Below are 18141 nucleotides of genomic sequence, written 5' to 3' on the forward strand. Positions count from 1 at the left end.
ATCCAAACGGAGTTCTTAAAACATACGCTATGATATATCACATGAAGGTTTTTGTTTTTTTAGCAAAAATTCTACAGAAAATAGTATAGATGTTACTTTCTTCTCTACCGTTCTTCATATTTGTCGACCTCTAATGCTAGCCTTGACTTTTTATATAAAATATAAAAAATTCACAATATATGTGAATTAAAATTAAAACAAGTGCGATGTTGTTGGACTAACTTTAAGTCGGTTCAATATTTTAGTGCGACCTAATTGGATGGTTTATTCAGACTTACTATTATTTAGGTGGATTCAATTCCCCATTTACATTATTTTATTTCTTTGTAATTTTACATGTTAGAAAATTTGACATATTATACTATGGTCCGGCGTTATGGACAATAATTGATGTAAAATTATTCTGTATATTTCCTAATATCTGCGGATACAAACAAATGGTTACTTCTAAAACGTTTAATGGTTATAATTTTGGTTATACTAATTTATTTCGAGCTTTATCTGTCAAAATAAATTCAAAGATAATCTGCATCTTACCTACTTCATACTTGATAGTAATGTTTGTGTTAAGTCTCGTTATAGACGTCGCTTTACTAATTAATTACCAATAGTATAATTTAAATTTATGATTGGATTTAGTGCGACACTAATTTTAGCTAGGAACCACAAAATCAAGCAGAAATAGTAGAGTTGAAGGATATGATACGATAACCTCTTTTTAAAAACGAAAGTAAAAACACAATCACAGATAATTAAATATTGTAAGATTTACATATAATTCTACAGGATATTTAATTTCAATGTAAATTATCTTTCCACAAAGACGAAGAAGGAAAGTTTGTAGATAGAATTATTTTAATTGATATTGTACTATCTTGAAAGATAAGACACATTATTATTATTATTGCATTATTTTTGAAAGATATTGTATTATTTTTGCTAATTGCATAACTTTTTAATGTCGAAAAATGAATACTTTTCCTGAAAAAGCGTTGATAATTAATTTGAAAATAATAATTTAGAAGGATGTACAAAAGAAAACATTATTCCAATTTCGAGAAAAAGCTGTAATCACGCCTTGTGTTTAATCGCAAATAAATTACATTTAAAAGCACTCTACTGTACGGTCCCGATCTTGCCACGTAGGATAATGTACTCCGACGACCAGGTCGCATATTGTGAGAATCGTACGTGTAAAAACACCTCGTTGTATTTACAACCAATAGTACTAAGCCACGTGTAATAATAAATCCACCCTTCTTTATAAACTCCGTTTTATTAGTTTTTTTCTATTAAAAAAAAATGATAAATATCTTACAAATTTAAATAAGGAAACGGCAAAAAATACTCAAAAAGTAACAAAAGACAAAACACTTAAAGGAAAAAGGGAAGTGTCAAAAGAACTTGTACTATCATATAATAAGAAAAGAAAAAGACATAAGGACAAATAAAATTTTGTTTATCCAACTCATACTGATTTGTTGAATAAAAATAAAAAAAAAAACTCATATTGATATGTAAAACTATTTTCTTACATGCTTTTACCCCAAATAACATAGTCAGAATAACTCAATTTAATGGTTTTACATATCTATATATTCCAATAACGTATACTATTTAAAACATTTGTATAATTGCCAAAATACAAAAAAAAAAAATCAATAAGAAGTCAATACAATTCTTTTTTTCGGATATAATTTTATAAATTATTTTACTTAAAATGTAAAATGTGCGTTATTTTTATATTTTCTTAAGTAGATATTTGTGGATATAAGTTCATAAAATCGTTCATAAAATCGTTAATATTACTATCTTTCTAAATCAAATGGATAACGATAAATTATGTATTAAAACTTAAAATGGTTATGAAATTACGTGCCAATATTATAATTTATTTTATATATAATTTTTAAAAAACTAAAATTTATGAAAAACAACAAACTCTAGCCAATCTCCCAACCTCTCACTAGTCAATACATAAACCAATTCACAAAACATAAAGGCAAAACAAAATTATTAATTAATCAAAATAGGGATTAAAAAAAATGAAGTAAATAATAATACTGGAGTAGCGGAAGGTAGTTGTTGAATACTAGAACGAGTTAAATGGTAGACAACATCGAGATCTCCACCTTCCATTTTCAACATCTCAGATTTTAATCCGACGGTTCTTAATCCTTCTTCTACTACGCAAAAACACACCACCGTTCCGTTCTGTTCTGTTCTGTTCCGTTCTCTCTCTCTCTCTGTCACTTTGGTTTCTCTTTTGTCTCTTTTAACACTTCTTCTTCTTCTTACCTTTGTTTTGTCGTCTCTGCTTCTGCTTCTTCTTCTTCTTCTTCTTCTTCTTCTCATTCCTTTTGTTTATCGTTTTCTCCCAATTTAGATCTCTCTCCCTTTTGATCCGATCCGTTACTACGATCTATGTTGCTTCAATTTTGATAAAGTTTTGATTTTTATTTTTTTGTGTTTGGTGTGGGAGATGGGGCAATGTTACGGGAAGGCTAATCAGAGTAAGCAGAATGGTGAAGAAGAAGCTAACACGACTACTTATGTAGTCTCCGGTGATGGGAATCAGATTCAGCCTTTTACCCCGGTTAATTACGGACGAGCTAAGAACACTCCTGCTAGGTCTTCGAACCCGAGTCCTTGGCCTAGTCCTTTCCCTCACGGATCAGCGAGTCCTCTTCCTACCGGTGTTTCTCCTTCTCCGGCGAGAACCTCCACTCCGAGGAGGTTTTTCCGACGGCCTTTCCCTCCGCCTTCTCCGGCTAAACACATTAAGGCTTCCTTGATCAAAAGGCTTGGTGGAGTGAAGCCTAAGGAAGGTCCGATCCCTGAGGAGAGAGGTACTGAGCCTGAGCAGTCTCTTGATAAGAGCTTTGGTTATGGCAAGAATTTTGGGGCTAAGTATGAATTGGGGAAAGAAGTGGGTCGAGGGCACTTTGGTCATACTTGTTCTGGTCGTGGTAAGAAGGGTGACATTAAGGATCATCCTATTGCTGTCAAGATTATCTCCAAGGCTAAGGTTTATAATTCTCCCCCATCCTTTTGATTTTCGGATTACGGCATTGTTGTTATGAGAATTTGAGTAAAGTTTTAGCCTTTAGTGTGATTTTGTTTATTGGTGATGATGCTACAAGAATCTATTGGAGGGTTTTAGAACCTGCAATGAGTAATGCTTCTTAACATTGTTTCGTTATTGAAAGTAAGATTCTTGGGTTTTGGATAATGGCTGTGGGGGCAGTGAATTGTCTTTTTCTTCTAGTAGATTCTCTTGAGAGAAACAAACAGTGTTGTCTCTTTGGATAGGAAAATTCTTTTTGTCTGGCAGTGAGAGTTGAGTAGACCAAAATGTGAACTTTTGTTGATTTGTCTGCATTAGGACAAAGATGACCATCAAAATTATCGAAGTGTGAGTTACATGTACTAATGTTTTATGAGCTTGTCTTCTTTAAGCGTTTATTTATCCTAGTAATGAAGCTTGTTTTCGTCGCAGTTAGGCTACGTTTTGATTACTTAGCTGTTGATTTGGATGAATGTTATGATCTTTCCATGTGATGTTTGTTGTCTGTTCCATCTTTAAAAAAAAAAGATGATTTGGAAAACATAGATAGAGAAGTCTCTGTATGGCTGCGTGGTGGGGGAGAACATAACCTGACATTCCATTTGTCTGCATTAAGACATAATGTTTTTATGTATGGGCTTCAATTTCAAATGCTCCTGAATTTGTCTCTTCACATGTTTGCTTATCTTTGTAATGAGGCTCGTCTGACACATTTTGGTGACACTTGTGCTATCTTTCTCATTGATCAAACAAGCAAAAAAATGATTTATCTTTCTTTGTTTGGCAGATGACGACAGCAATTGCAATTGAAGATGTTCGCAGGGAGGTGAAGTTACTGAAATCATTATCCGGGCACAAAAATCTAATCAGATACTATGATGCATGTGAGGACGCCAATAATGTATACATTGTCATGGAGTACGTCTCTTTGCTATTTCTCTTCTTCAATGTTTTAGCTGTAACATTGCTACAAGTTTCTGAACTGAGTTTCTTGGAATATATCTTTGTAACCGGATACACCTCGTATCCAATTACTTATTCAACGTTTGGTTCTGCTTGACTAGGTTGTGTGAGGGTGGAGAACTTTTGGACAGAATTTTAGCAAGGTATGTCTGATCAATCTTAGTTTTTTCTCTGCCTACGTCTCCAAATTTTAATGCTGATAGTTTAGTCATATCTATGCTCAAATATTGCATTCTCTCTTGTTTTAGGGGTGGGAAATACCCAGAGGAAGACGCAAAGGCTATTATCGTACAAATTCTAACTGTTGTTTCATTCTGTCATCTCCAAGGAGTTGTTCATAGGGACTTGAAGCCAGAGGTCTGCTTTTTCTTAAACTTTCCCTCGTTATACCTCCACTAGCAGCAGTACACATGATTACTAAACACTCTTATTACCTTGTTCAACAGAATTTTTTATTTACATCTAGCTCTGAAGACTCAGACTTGAAGCTTATTGATTTTGGTCTCTCAGACTTCATCAGACCTGGTAAAGAAGTGTCATACTTTCAGACATTCTCATTATACTTTCCTTTTCGCTGCCTAACCGTGAATTTTTTGTTTAACTCCTCTATACAGATGAAAGGCTAAATGATATTGTTGGAAGTGCTTATTATGTTGCGCCAGAAGTTCTACACAGATCATATAGTCTTGAAGCTGATATATGGAGTATTGGAGTTATTACATATATACTCTTATGTGGAAGCCGACCGTTCTGGGCACGGACAGAATCTGGAATCTTTCGCACAGTGCTAAGAACTGAACCAAACTATGATGACATACCTTGGCCTTCTTGTTCATCAGAAGGTAAAGAATTTGTGAAACGACTTCTCAACAAAGACTATAGGAAACGAATGTCTGCAGTACAAGCATTGAGTGAGTTTTTTTCTTACATATATAATAAATACAATCAAACTGCAACTTGGGGAGTTCATATATATTTGTGATTCTTACAGAACTTTTTTGTATGTCTTATTTTCAGCTCATCCATGGTTACGGGATGATAGTCGTGTGATTCCTTTAGATATTCTGATCTATAAGTTGGTCAAAGCCTACTTGCACGCTACACCTCTTAGACGTGCTGCTTTAAAGGTATCACCTTTCTTTTCTTTTCTTTTGGCATGCAGTTGAAGTAGTTGTAAGTTGAATAATTGAATGCAGGCGCTAGCGAAAGCATTGACTGAAAACGAGCTTGTCTATCTAAGAGCACAGTTCATGCTCTTGGGACCAAACAAAGATGGAAGTGTCTCCCTTGAAAACTTCAAGATGGTAAGTGCTTAACCTGGATGTGAAGGGCTTTGGTGACATCTGAAAACTTTATTTTCTTAACGAAAAAAGCTTTAATAAGCTCAAATCCTCGCAGGCGCTTACGCAAAACGCAACAGACGCTATGAGAGAGTCAAGGGTTCCTGAAATTCTGCAAACGGTGAGAAAAGAGAGTAGTTAACATAGATAATAAGAAGATGAAACAATAAGTTTGGTTTCTAATGATCATCTGTTTGGCAGATGGAATCTCTAGCGTATAGGAAGATGTATTTTGAAGAGTTTTGTGCAGCAGCAATTAGCATCCATCAACTAGAAGCTGTTGAAGCTTGGGAAGAGATTGCTACCGCGGGTTTCCAGCATTTTGAAACCGAAGGAAACCGAGTGATCACAATCGAAGAACTAGCAAGGGTATGTTATGTTATATAAATTGTAGTTCCCTCATTCATAGAGAGAATCTGTTTTGGTTTTGAAAATTTAATCTGATGGGTTTATCGAAACAGGAGTTGAACGTGGGTGCGTCTGCGTATGGACACTTGAGAGAATGGGTAAGAAGCAGTGACGGGAAGCTGAGTTACGTAGGGTTCACCAAATTCTTGCACGGAGTTACTCTTCGTGCTGCTCACGCAAGACCTCGCTAGTCCCCCTTCTTCTCTATTTTTTTTTTTAGGTTTTTAATATTTTTGTCTTCATCAGAACAGAGTTAAACTAGACTTCTGAGGGGTATTTTCGTCCGTTTGTCTTTTTTTTTGTTTTTATCATATCATAGAAAATTTCAAATTTTTAAGGTACAGAAAAGACCAAAATGAAAAGGAGAAAAAAAAATGTGCATAAGGTAGATGGATTAATTTTTTTTGCAAGTATATTATTATATGAACATATATTATGGCTTCATGCAATATTCATTTGGAAAATATATTATGTTAATCGCTTTTTACATTTTCTCATGTATTTCTTTAAGCTAATCACTTCATCATCTCCATTAGGAGGACCCCATTACATTATACATGACAAAGTGAGACTATTTCGAAGGGTGAAAAAAGCAAAAGACGACAATAAAGCTACGCTGTCCTAATCACCAAAATTAAAAATTGAAATGAAAAGTTACAAAACAACAATTAGTGATAATTTAACCCCAAAAGAAAAGCTAAGCCTTTGCTTTTTTTCTCTATTGGTGCCGACAATCGAATCATAACCATTTATCACAAATCATGATAGTGAGATGAGTGGGTTCGATCGTACCCATTAGTCTACGGAAAACAGGGAATCTACATAGTATACCCCCTTTATTTTCTTCTATAAATAATTTGATTTCTTCTTCTTTACAAAACTATAGTATATTTTTGTTTCACAAGTATAGATATTATGCATTCTTGGTCGCATCCTTTTTATTAGGTTTGTGATTGGTGAAATAGGATCTTTGAAATTAACGCATGAGAGAGTAAATGACTCTGCTAACATTGGAAGATGTCATGCTGTTACTTCCCTGTGTAGATTCTCTATTGATTTTTTTAAAAAATTTAAAAATACAGTACCAATGAATTTTATAGTCAAATGAAATTTAATGCTTCACAGGACCAGCCGTTACAACGGAAGGTAAAAGAAAATACTTTAACATCAAAATAATTTTGAGAGAATCTCTCCTTTCTTTTCCTTTTTTGTCTATATCTAAAAATAAAAGAAGATTTTCTTATATCACAACATTGTTTCAGAAAACATAAATGTTTTATTAGTTTCCAACATTGGCAATAAAAATCTCAATATATCACAAATTTTATGTTTATGAGCAGCTTTCATAACAAAAATTGATACGAAATGATTAATGAACCTAAAATTTTGTGATATTTTAGAGTATTTCCTTGTAGATTTCTTGAAAATGGAATATTGTGTTTTCAAGTTATACGTGTCTAACAAAAGCAAATTTCCAAAATGTGTCATCTTCTTCGTGTCTTCGTGATCATCGTCGTCATGCTTATCTACAATCATTCAAAAATGGGCTAAAGCAATAAAATAAAATCAGAAACAAATAACTTTCTTTTATCTTGAAACTCCATAAAATTACAGAAAAACAAAGATTCTACAAATCGATAAAACTAAAAAGATTCACTTCCTTTTATGGGTTAGGCCAGTTTTGGCTCCACAACTCCACAAGATTAACCATAAAGATATTAAAATTTGAACACATACAAATCACTAGTCATCAATTTATCATCATCATCATCATCATCATCATCATCATCATTCATCATGCTCGGAAACATCCAACAAGATGATGATACTGGTCACGGCCACCATGATGGTTGTTACCATTATAAACCGATCTCTCTCCATCAATCAAAGCTTGAACGTAACGAAACTCCTCCACGTGGCAAGGAATTGTGATGGTTCCCTTTTGATCGAATCCATACTCGTCTTCTGCTTCTTTCAGCAGCTGCATGAACAATGGATGATTAAAATACAAAACAGGAACAATAAATCTCTGTTGCTCTTCTCCTTGAGATCCCACTTTGATTGCTAAACACCCTTTTGGAACATCCTTGACTTTGACAGTTTGTTTGCGATGTAACTGGAAGCTCTTCAGGGTTTTTTCTCCGGTACCCATGATTTTTGAAAACGTTTGTTTAAGAAAAAATTTGAAGAAACCAAGAAAAAAAGATAAGATTCTAGCTCTCTTTTTTTTTTCTCGAGGAAATTTAGGTTAGAAAGCAGGCCACGGGTCTTCAAGTGTGAGAGATGTGAGTTCGAGAGAGCTAATCAAATTGTTCATTTTTTTTTTTTTGTGGAGAGTAGATGAATGAAAGAAACACAAGAGGGTGTTTGTTTTTATAAAGAGAAGGATACACTAGTGTTAGAAAAAGAAAAAAAAAAGTCCATCGAAAAGATATGAGACGCTCCTATTTTTCTTATTCAGCTTCTCATATATAAAAACAATGGTGGTATTAAAAAATCCTATTTGGTTGTCATTTGTTTTATAAAATTGTAACCAATTAGCAATAATTATGATGTGACGAACAAAAATAGCAATAAGTAAGAAAAAATCAACGATAATTAACTATAATATATCAAGAGAAACTCTATGGAGTGGCACTTTTTATATTACAAATGTATGTATACAACAAAACATTATAATACTTAAGAATGTGAAATGTGAGACTTAAAAATAGAACGTAAAATTTTATAAATTAATAGTACTTTCTTTCATAAAATTATATGTTTTACGTTTTTTTACCCATATTTAAGAGATATATATATATATATATATTAACATTATTCTAAATATACTGCTGTAAAAGATTTTTAAGAAACATATATGGACTCCATTGTTGATTATGCGTCCACAAATAGTTTTAAGAAAGTTAATGTGGACAGTAGTCAGCGACTAGTAATGAGTAATGGCGACCAGTAGTTAATATTGGGTTGGTGACTCAAGAAAAGGGTAGGAATTTTAATTAAGTACTAAACCGAGTAAATTAGTCAAATTAGTCGACAAATTACTGTTTTACCTAAAACCAGAAGCACAATGTAATGGCGAAAAATATATCATCAATTAAGAACGCTAAAAGCGTGATCAAAGTATGAAAAGGAAATTTGAAACTGACTAATTCTCATATACTGTACGTATTCAAGAAATTTTCAGTTACAAAATCTGGCTGGATTTACTTTAAACTATTTATCATACCAACAAAAATGTACGATATGATAGTAGACAAAATTGACTAGATATATTTTCTTAAAGGGAAAAAAATTTTATATTTTAAACTCAGCACGAAATTTAGTAGCCGACATATGGAATCGAAATGGCAAAGAAAAATTACATTGCTAATAATTGGCACAGTGTTGATCAATCGACATATTTCGTTTTGTTAAATGAAAGAAAATACGTGTAGTCAGAAATTTTATATTTAGTATCGGAGCGGCTTAGGTATTGTTAGTTATAAAGAAACAGAATCAATGTCGTCACATGATGGAGATTGGAGACGTGATGATGTATATCATATATACGCATTTAAAAAAATAAAAAACATTGCTTCGATACTATGCAATTCGATATCTTAAACTTGCAAAATATATACAAAGTTATAGATATATAGATAAAGTCATGATCCAAAGTCGGGGACAATTCGATGAACAAGACGCAGCCGGTCTAAGACATGTCCACGTATAAAAAAAAACTTTTTGTTTCCTTTGTTTTGTTTTTGGTTTTAGGTGTAAACTATCTTTACAATTTAAAATCATTCAATATTCTAAATAGCACTTAACATCATCAACACGATTCGGTTAAGCAAAACCTAACGGTCGATTGGATCAACGGTTTAAGCACAAACCGGCCGGCTTGATTCCGGAGTTACTTTCTCGATGGATTTTGAATTTAATCTTTTTTCAAGATAGATATTGGCATTTGGCACCTTCGAGGAGCCTTTTAATCTTGTTGAGAAATCTATAAATGAGGCTGTAACTAATGGAAACGACTATATTTTTGAGCCATAAAAACACACAATTTGGGGAAAGAAAGAATATTCTATCCTAATAGTTTATATGCGCAATGGTACCACAGCTATGAGTTCGTACAGATAGAGTAAACGTATCTTTAAAAAAGTAAATGGTTATCAATTTCTTGACGAGTTGAATAAAAAACGAGGCCGTCCAAGTTGGTGGTATAGTGACATGGTAGCGAATACTTATTATGTTATGTACATTGAAAAGAAAAATATATAAATTATTAAAAGATATATAAAAAAAAAAAAAAAAAAAAGAGGCCGGCACATGTCACTCTATCAGTATCTAGAACCAGAAGATAAAATTAAATAAAAATGAATATGTTAGATCCTTTTTATAAATTATGATAGGAGAAAAGAAGAAAATGAGAGTTGATCATTTTTATGTATATATAGAGATAAGATAAAGCAGAGCACACTAACTACAGTCACTTTGTGTCAAAATGGAGACAACGATATTCAAGAAATGTCAACTTTGTGGGACGGGGTGTGGGTCTCTCGACCTTGGATTATATTTGTTTTATCGTTTCCTTTATAATTTTTTCCCCGATTTATGCGCATGCAGAGAGCAGCGGAAAAACATAATTTCATCTATGAGTTTTACATATACATTTTATTTTTTCAATTCATGAGTTAATTTTACAAAAAAAAATTGTTTCTTAACCATACATGGTTCATGATATTTGTCACACAATTTTTTTTTTCTTTTCTTTTGATAAACTATTCCATGCATGAGATGAGAGACACGACAAATGGGTCAAGTGGGTCTCTTTCAATGTATTAAAATTCATCAAAATAATTAGGGAAAAAACAAAACTATGGAAACAATAATGGGCCTTTATTAATTAATCGTTGTTAGATAAGGCAATATGATGGCCTGTTTAGGGCCTCTGTTAATTAATCGTTGTTAGATAAGTCAATACGATGGCCTGTCTAGGCCCAATATAATACACATGATCTATATATTTTATTATTTTTATATTATGTCGATAGAAAATATCGAAAGATGAAGGAAGAACAAATTATAGCAAGGACTGAGGAGACAAAACCTTGTTAGATTATGCAATATTACACACACTTAACATGTTTTACACTTTAAAACAGTCGGAAGTTCAACATTTAAACAAATACTTCTTAAATTAAACATTTAAGCATCCTACCAAAAAAAAAAAATTAAACATTTAAACAAGAGGATATGTGGAAGTTATTTGATTATCTCTCCGTTGTACATGGTAGACTTCGTCTGATTTACAAATATGTGGAAGTTGGTTAACCGTATATTAATCAAGAGGATAAGATTTGAAGAACAACTCTATCGTCTGAAAAGTTTTTCATTACACAAGTGATTTTTTCTAATAAAGATGCATAGTTAAAGGAATTCTCCAGTACTCTACGAGTATGTGATATAACATACGATAGAAATCATGTATTAGTAGAAATTAAGTGATAATGATAGATCATAGTACAATATATATAGCTCCGTATATACTAAGTAAAATCCGAGACTGATTCATATAAATAAATACATTTTACAGTGAGAGCAACTTAGAAGGAGAAAGAGGTCAAAATTCAAGCTCTTGATCTTCCCATGCAAAAGCATCTGCAGAATATTTCCTTATATATATACGACTATACGAGTATCTGAAACTAAACTCTCATCGTCATCATGCATCATTCATGACCATGAAGATCCAACCTCATAACTTAAATTTTCCTGACAAGAAAACAAAGAAACAATCATAGCAAAATCATAGCAGCGTATATGGAAAAAAACAAATGTAGAAAAAGGTTGTAAACTTGTAATGATGAAACATTTCAGATTCCAAGAGAAGAAAGAAAGTCATATTCTTTCATCATTACACCAATCTGCAAAAACCGGAAAACTTTTTTTTTTTCAACAGTCCCCAAAGACCAATTAAAAAAAAAATATTCATGCAAACAACATATAACACATGTAAGTAAATCCGAGAAAGGAAGGTAAAAAAAAACCTTTAACAATCAGTGGGATCTGCAACCCTAAAATTGAGAAACATGAAGAGCAACAATTGGGGGGAATGAAGCCTGGTCCGACGACGCTAAAACCCTAAATCAGATCTGAAAATCTGGAGGTTCAAATATTAGATCGAAAAAGATCCAAAACATGAATAGAGCGAGCCAGAGTCCTCGAGCCAGACAACATCCCCCTCAAAAGAGATAGCCCCTTCTTTGAATCGTGATTAGAGAAGAATCTGAATCTATAGCTAGGGTTTGTGATGATCTTTTATATATATCTCACTCTCTCTCTGTTTGTCTCCCACGAGACCTGGCTAAGATCAAGGGAGAAGCAGAGAGAGAGAGATGGAGAGGAAGAGATAAGTGAGTGGTGATGATGGAAGGGAGAATGAGAGAAAATGGGGTATTTATACAGAAAGTGAGTAGTGGAGAGCCCAAACAAAGCTATACAAGACAAGAAACATAGGTGTTTCTGGTCCTACTCTCTATCTCTCTCTAACATATATGTGTGTATGTGGCTTTTCAAGTTTCAAGATCTTGCAGTAAAAAAGACGAGTTTACTTTTTGAGACATGTCATTGGATTTCCATTTACTATTACTTGTTAAAGCAAAAATAAAATCTAAGTTCCCATCCCTTCTACTAATCCTATATTGAGCCTATTTCCAACGGTTTTATGTTACTTACGTAATATTATAGTTACAAAATTAAATGGTTGAAGTTTATATTTTGATGATTTATTTCACTATATTCGGGGTCGATTCAACGGTAACAAATAAATTATGTTTATGTTCAATATGAATATAGATCTTACTTACTGTATATGTTAATTTTTCTAGATCATATTACTTTTCTTTTCTTTTAAAATGATTTAGAACCAAAATACACTTTATGCATGTTTAGATATAAGTCTAAGTTCGTTATTGTAGTTTAAATTGTGTCGGCGGAACAAATACTATATATAATCGTTATTACATTTTTAAAATTATGTCGGCGGAACTAACACTATATAACGACAATATGTACGGAAGATATATCTCCGATTAATGCGGAATCACAAGTGAATAAAAAGTCGATTATGATCAATCATTGATTTAAATTAAGATTTTTTTTTTTTAATGTTAGATGACTATTAATTTTTCATTAAAAATATTAAATCTTTCTAGATATTATGGAATACAAATGTTTAACTAAATATAAGCTTTCTGTTATATTTTTTTCTTACTTCAACCATCATTTTAATTACAGTCTCCGAATTCTAATTAATATCTCTTGCAAATTTTTAAAAGCAAACACTATCCCTAATTAATTCACCCAAACAAATTGTTCTTTGAGTTCTCTGGGGTCCTTTCAGAACATAAACTAATGAAAAGGAACTTGAGGAACCGAGCGCGCGGTGAAAGAGAAATGGACAAGTAGAAAAGGTGCAAAGACTACTAATCACAAAATTGTAAATTATTATATTTACTACTAAGAATTCCGGAAATAAAACGTAAATCTGAGAAGAAAGAGGAGTGAGTGACTATAATTAAAAGTTAGTCAGAGGAGTGGTTGAGTTATTGATCTGCCCAATATTAGCATTCTTCATTTATTGTCTCTCAGCTTTTTCTCCCCAATATTAGTTTTTTTTTCCTTCTTCGCCTTTATTAAAATCGGCCGTTTCATTTCAAAGTTGTATCTAGTATATTAAAAACGCCTCATGCATGAATTTGGAGTATAATATAAAGGGATCCTCTGTTCACTTTTAAAAAGTTATAAGACGTTTCGTAATTTTTTAAATATTGTCCAAAAAAAACTGTGACAAAAAAATGTAACGGAGATGAAGTCAGCAAGTTTTATAACGGCAAACGTTTTTGGTCAACTAGGAAAAAAAAGAAAAGCAATTATGTGGAATCAATCTAGCTAGTACTAGAAATTTAATACTACTCTTATTTTTCGAGATTTTGTGAAAGATTCTTAATCAGTCTGTGCATGTGCATTGTTTTCACGCAAACGTGTCACTTTAATGAAACTGGCAGTTATAATTGTTCTCTCTTACGCAATAATTAAGCTCATATCTTTATTTTTTTCTGTAATCAGAAAATAATATACGTGCATGTAACTGAAATTTGTACGCTGAAAACGGGGAAGAAAAAAGTAGTCCACTTTTCAATGACTCGCTTTTGAAATAAAGTTAGGGAAAGTGCTGCAACATTTTCGTTTAGGTTTGCTAGTGTCCAAGAAATCGAAAATGAATTTTCCACGTAGATATAAGAAATAAGTACTATAGAAACTGTGGATGAGAATGACAAATGGAGAAGACGATTCTGGCTCCAGATTTCAACGTTTTTTTTTTTACAGTCTTCGGGAGTTGTGTTTTGTGTTGTGTCCGAGTGAGAGAGAGACGACGTAAATGTCAAATCCCTACATATCCGAACCCACGTTGTCCATTCTTACATTCCTTTAAGAAACAGAAAATGCCTTCGAATCTACTAATTAATTATACGTGTTTATTTGTATTTTCAAGTTTGATCGGTAATATTAATTCGTATTTTTATTCTGTTGTTACGTCCATTATTTGTATCCTCAAAGGAACAAATGTTTATAACATCCACATAATTATAAAAGATATTACTGTACTAGACTGAAGACTGGTCAACCAAGAGAAAAAGAAAACACTTTTTCTAATCCACTCTATTCATTATACTCGTAAATGTTAATTAATGAAAACCTCTTAAAGTTTGTAATTTTTCAGAACTTTCTACTGTAATAATTCATTTTGAATTTTCAATGGCTTAGTACAACTTAATTTTGGAAAATAAAAAACCTTTTCTTTTATTTGAATGCATATATAAAAATTGTATAAGATCTACATAGATTAAATTTGCGTACTCTTAAATCTTAATTATATAATCTGTCAGAAAAAAGTAAAAGTATTTATGTCTATTCTTTAACAATATTTATTGACCAAGCACTAGACGAACTTTTCTTTAAAATGCCCTGAAAAAACGACCGTTTCTTTTTTTGTTTGTTGGGAAAAAAACGACCGTTTCTTATGTAGTAGTAGTATGTTATATGTATTGAAGGATTAAAAACGACCGTTTTAGTTGTTCAAAAAGAAGGTAACAAAGCAATTATTTTTTGAATAATTAAGGACATAGAGGAGGAGGAGCCCGAGGGTACTAGCATTGAAACTAGGGGAAGTGAGAGGACAAAAGCATTTCATGCCCTCTTTGTTCGTGTTCTCTGTCTTCGGTATATTGATTTCTCTTTCTTGGAAAAGGAGCTATATAAGCCATAACTATCACTGAAACAGAAGGTCTACTACTCCCAATTGGATTAACCGATTAAGTATGGATTAAATTTTGCAATCACTAAGAAATACTACTATTATGATTACGACAAAAAGGAGTAGAAGTATAGAATATATCCATGGGGTAGTCCAATGGAATTTCCTTCCATTTTGTTAACCTGACAAGGGATAATGGGCCTGAAACATCTATTATGGGCCTTAAGAATAAGAAGATTCAACGCTTTGTTTTTTCCTTTTTGTGTTCCTCGCTCATTTCTTTTTGTGGGTCAAGTTTAAAAGATAACACATAACACATTTCAAATGTAACAGATAAGGATATTTCAAGGGGTCGAAGTAAAAATATTGAGAGTTTTATAAGATGAGAGAAATGTTATAATTTAAAAATCAAAACTGGTTTTGGTGGTTGAAATAGATCGAAACCTAAAGCAAAATGAACAGAGTAACATGACTAAGGTCTTTGGTCCGACAAGGTCAGGCACTGAGAAACATCTCACACCTAATATTTGGTTTTTCTCTTGACTTGTTATTATCAGTTTCTTTGACTAAATACAATTAGCAATATCTATAGCTTATTATAATCGATTGTTTAGATAATTATGACAACATAAGCGATGGAGTATATATATATCTTTCATGTACAATGAACGTACTTGTACTTCAACACACTGTAGACATTTTTACACGTAGAAAGGGAATCGAAAGAAACTATAAGAAAATTATAATACGGATAAAGTTCATGTCCCAATCACTCGTTATCTTTTATCAATTTTTTTGCATCTTTCATTTTGTTTTCTTCCTAATTTTGTTTCTCGTTTTGTTCTTCGACTCCTCATAATTTCTTCCCTTGCTGTAAACTCTGGTTCATAATCTTTCACATAATATGAAAAAGTTATTTTGATCGATGTCTCTAACGTGCTTATTTTAAGATAAAAGAAACGTGAACATCGGAGTTTCGGTGTATTAAGTAAAATATCTTGATCTAAAGATGGGTTTGTTTTTGGTTTTAATTACTCGGTAAGAAAAGTCGAGCCGCTTTATTTTCCAACATCGCTTTAACGAGTAGTAGTAGTAGTTAAAGAAGTAGGGTAAGATTGTTGGCCACATGAGTCGTATGTGACAATGAATTTAGGATTATTATATACTTTTTGATAATAACATTATTAAAACCAATGATGAATTTGACCAAAAGTAATTAGATATTTCATTTTCATCTATTAATTCTATAAAGTTATTATCAGGAAAAGATAAGCTTTTTTTAAGACGGTGCGAAATGTCTGTTTCTCATTGGCACCTCGTTGGCATCATATATCCTCCACACCATCATATATATATTTAGATTACATTTTCATTCGATCTACTATAGTTATAAAAAAAAAAAACAAATTTTAGGAGAAATGGAAAATTTGTAATTAGAAGCAACAACGTAACATAAGGTCAAATATAACTTTAAGAAAAGCAGAATTACAAACGATAAACTCATGTTAACCAGGTTTTTCTTTCCCTTACCAACCAAATTACTATATGTTCGATTCTCATGGACTACAGACAAATACCAGATTAATGTATCATGTCTTGATTATAGATATTTGCCCCCAAATAAAATATTTGTTTAGAGACGTTTAAAATACTATATTCTATTGTAGTAACGGTAATAATCTATATGAAGAATCACAAATTATGGATTTTTTTTTGAAAAAGTTAATTGGATATTATTAGAACGTAAATATATCAAAAAGCTTAATATCACACGCGGCAAGTCGAGGAGCTTGCAAATACAAACAAGCCAAGGCACCGTTTAATTATAAAATTAAGACAACAGAACGAAACTTTTAAAAAACAAAAATGAAGAATTTGTCTTCTCTTACGGCTCTTATCAGAAAATGGCGATATTTAAGTTAACCACGACACGTGTGTACTATTGCTAGGCAAAAATATTTAGGCACTACCACAGATCAACCGCCAAGTCATCTCTTTCTATCAACTTTGATGTCCCAAAGCATTGATCTCTCGTCTCTGATTACAACCACATGGCTAGTTTTCCATGGCTGTTTTCGATATTTTTGATTGTCACTTCTGATTTTATTTATATGAGTTCAATACGACTTTAGAATTTGAACTCTTACCTTTAATTTTAGTTGATAATTATTTTTGTTAATTTTTATTTTTTTCTAAAGATCAAATTTAATTATAAATTAAAAGACTAGCTAGGGTTTTGAAAATGTCGTATCTAGATGGCCCAATTTTATTTTATTTTGCTTGTATTAATTAGTCAAAAGAAATTTCCGACAAGCAAGGTGAACGTTAACCTTAAACTAATCAGAAAAGCAAGAATTAAAGTTGTTGTTCACATTAATACTAATATTGTTAAATTGTAAATTGTTATCGCTATCGTGAAGAAAATAAAATCTAGATGATCTGGTTCAACTCTGCTGACAAGAATAAAATGTGGTTCTTTTAGGTTTAGGGTGACCATAGCTTCTTTCTAATTTTCTGAAACAGTTAAAAACCGAAAATATAGCTTATGATAAAAAGTAAAAAAAAAATATTGTAAGAATGAAAAAAATAGAATATACCTTCTTGATTCCTCTAAAGTACCAGAGAGATTTAAAAACAACCACAATTTTTACAATAAACTTTGAGAGAAAGTTTTTCAAAATCAATTGTATGAAGTCTTTCCAAAAAATATAAGCCATTCTATTTGTTTTTGTTTTCTTAAATTTCTCTGATTTATCATAAGTTTAATAAATAAGATTTTAGAAACAAATAATTTACGTGTAGATATAATTGTCAAATTTTTAAATGGGAAGTAAATAAATTTTAAAAAGGTAAGAGAATGTCAACAAATGATTTGGCAAAAAGTAATAAGATCACATGCATGGAAGATTTACGTGTGGTGAAGGTAAACATGTACTTATCTTATCTACAAAAAAATACGCGTGATAAAAACAATAATCTTGCAAGCAACAAAAACTAAATTAAACGAGGAGTTAAAAATTTAACCATCCCTTATCCCATGCGAAAGTACACATAATATT

At 31.9% G+C, this 18141-nt stretch overlaps 2 protein-coding genes and 1 long non-coding RNA gene across 3 annotated transcripts; 1 reads left to right on the forward strand and 2 right to left on the reverse strand.

Annotated features, from left to right (window-relative positions):
- Positions 1-2070: 2070 nt before the first annotated feature.
- Positions 2071-6242, forward strand: LOC104784639 (CDPK-related kinase 3). Its single transcript, XM_010509681.2, has 11 exons — positions 2071-3028; positions 3855-3985; positions 4132-4173; positions 4279-4387; positions 4477-4555; positions 4645-4941; positions 5048-5157; positions 5227-5334; positions 5429-5491; positions 5572-5739; positions 5832-6242. The coding sequence occupies exons 1-11, from the start codon at positions 2483-2485 to the stop codon at positions 5967-5969; spliced, it is 1791 nt and encodes a 596-aa protein (XP_010507983.2). The 5' UTR covers positions 2071-2482; the 3' UTR covers positions 5970-6242.
- Positions 6243-7339: 1097 nt separating this feature from the next.
- Positions 7340-8193, reverse strand: LOC104784640 (auxin-responsive protein SAUR32). Its single transcript, XM_010509682.3, has one exon. The coding sequence runs from the start codon at positions 7928-7930 to the stop codon at positions 7574-7576; it is 357 nt and encodes a 118-aa protein (XP_010507984.1). The 5' UTR covers positions 7931-8193; the 3' UTR covers positions 7340-7573.
- A 3120-nt stretch (positions 8194-11313) lies between these two features.
- Positions 11314-11873, reverse strand: LOC147943123 (uncharacterized). Its single transcript, XR_015598029.1, has 2 exons — positions 11814-11873; positions 11314-11690 (listed from the first exon to the last, which is right to left on the reverse strand). It is a non-coding gene; the product is annotated as an uncharacterized LOC147943123 (long non-coding RNA).
- Between the last annotated feature and the right edge of the window lie 6268 nt (positions 11874-18141).

Source organism: Camelina sativa, chromosome 5 (genome assembly GCF_030686135.1).
Source record: "Camelina sativa cultivar CO46 ecotype springtype chromosome 5, ASM3068613v1".
Lineage (NCBI taxonomy): Eukaryota > Viridiplantae > Streptophyta > Magnoliopsida > Brassicales > Brassicaceae > Camelina > Camelina sativa.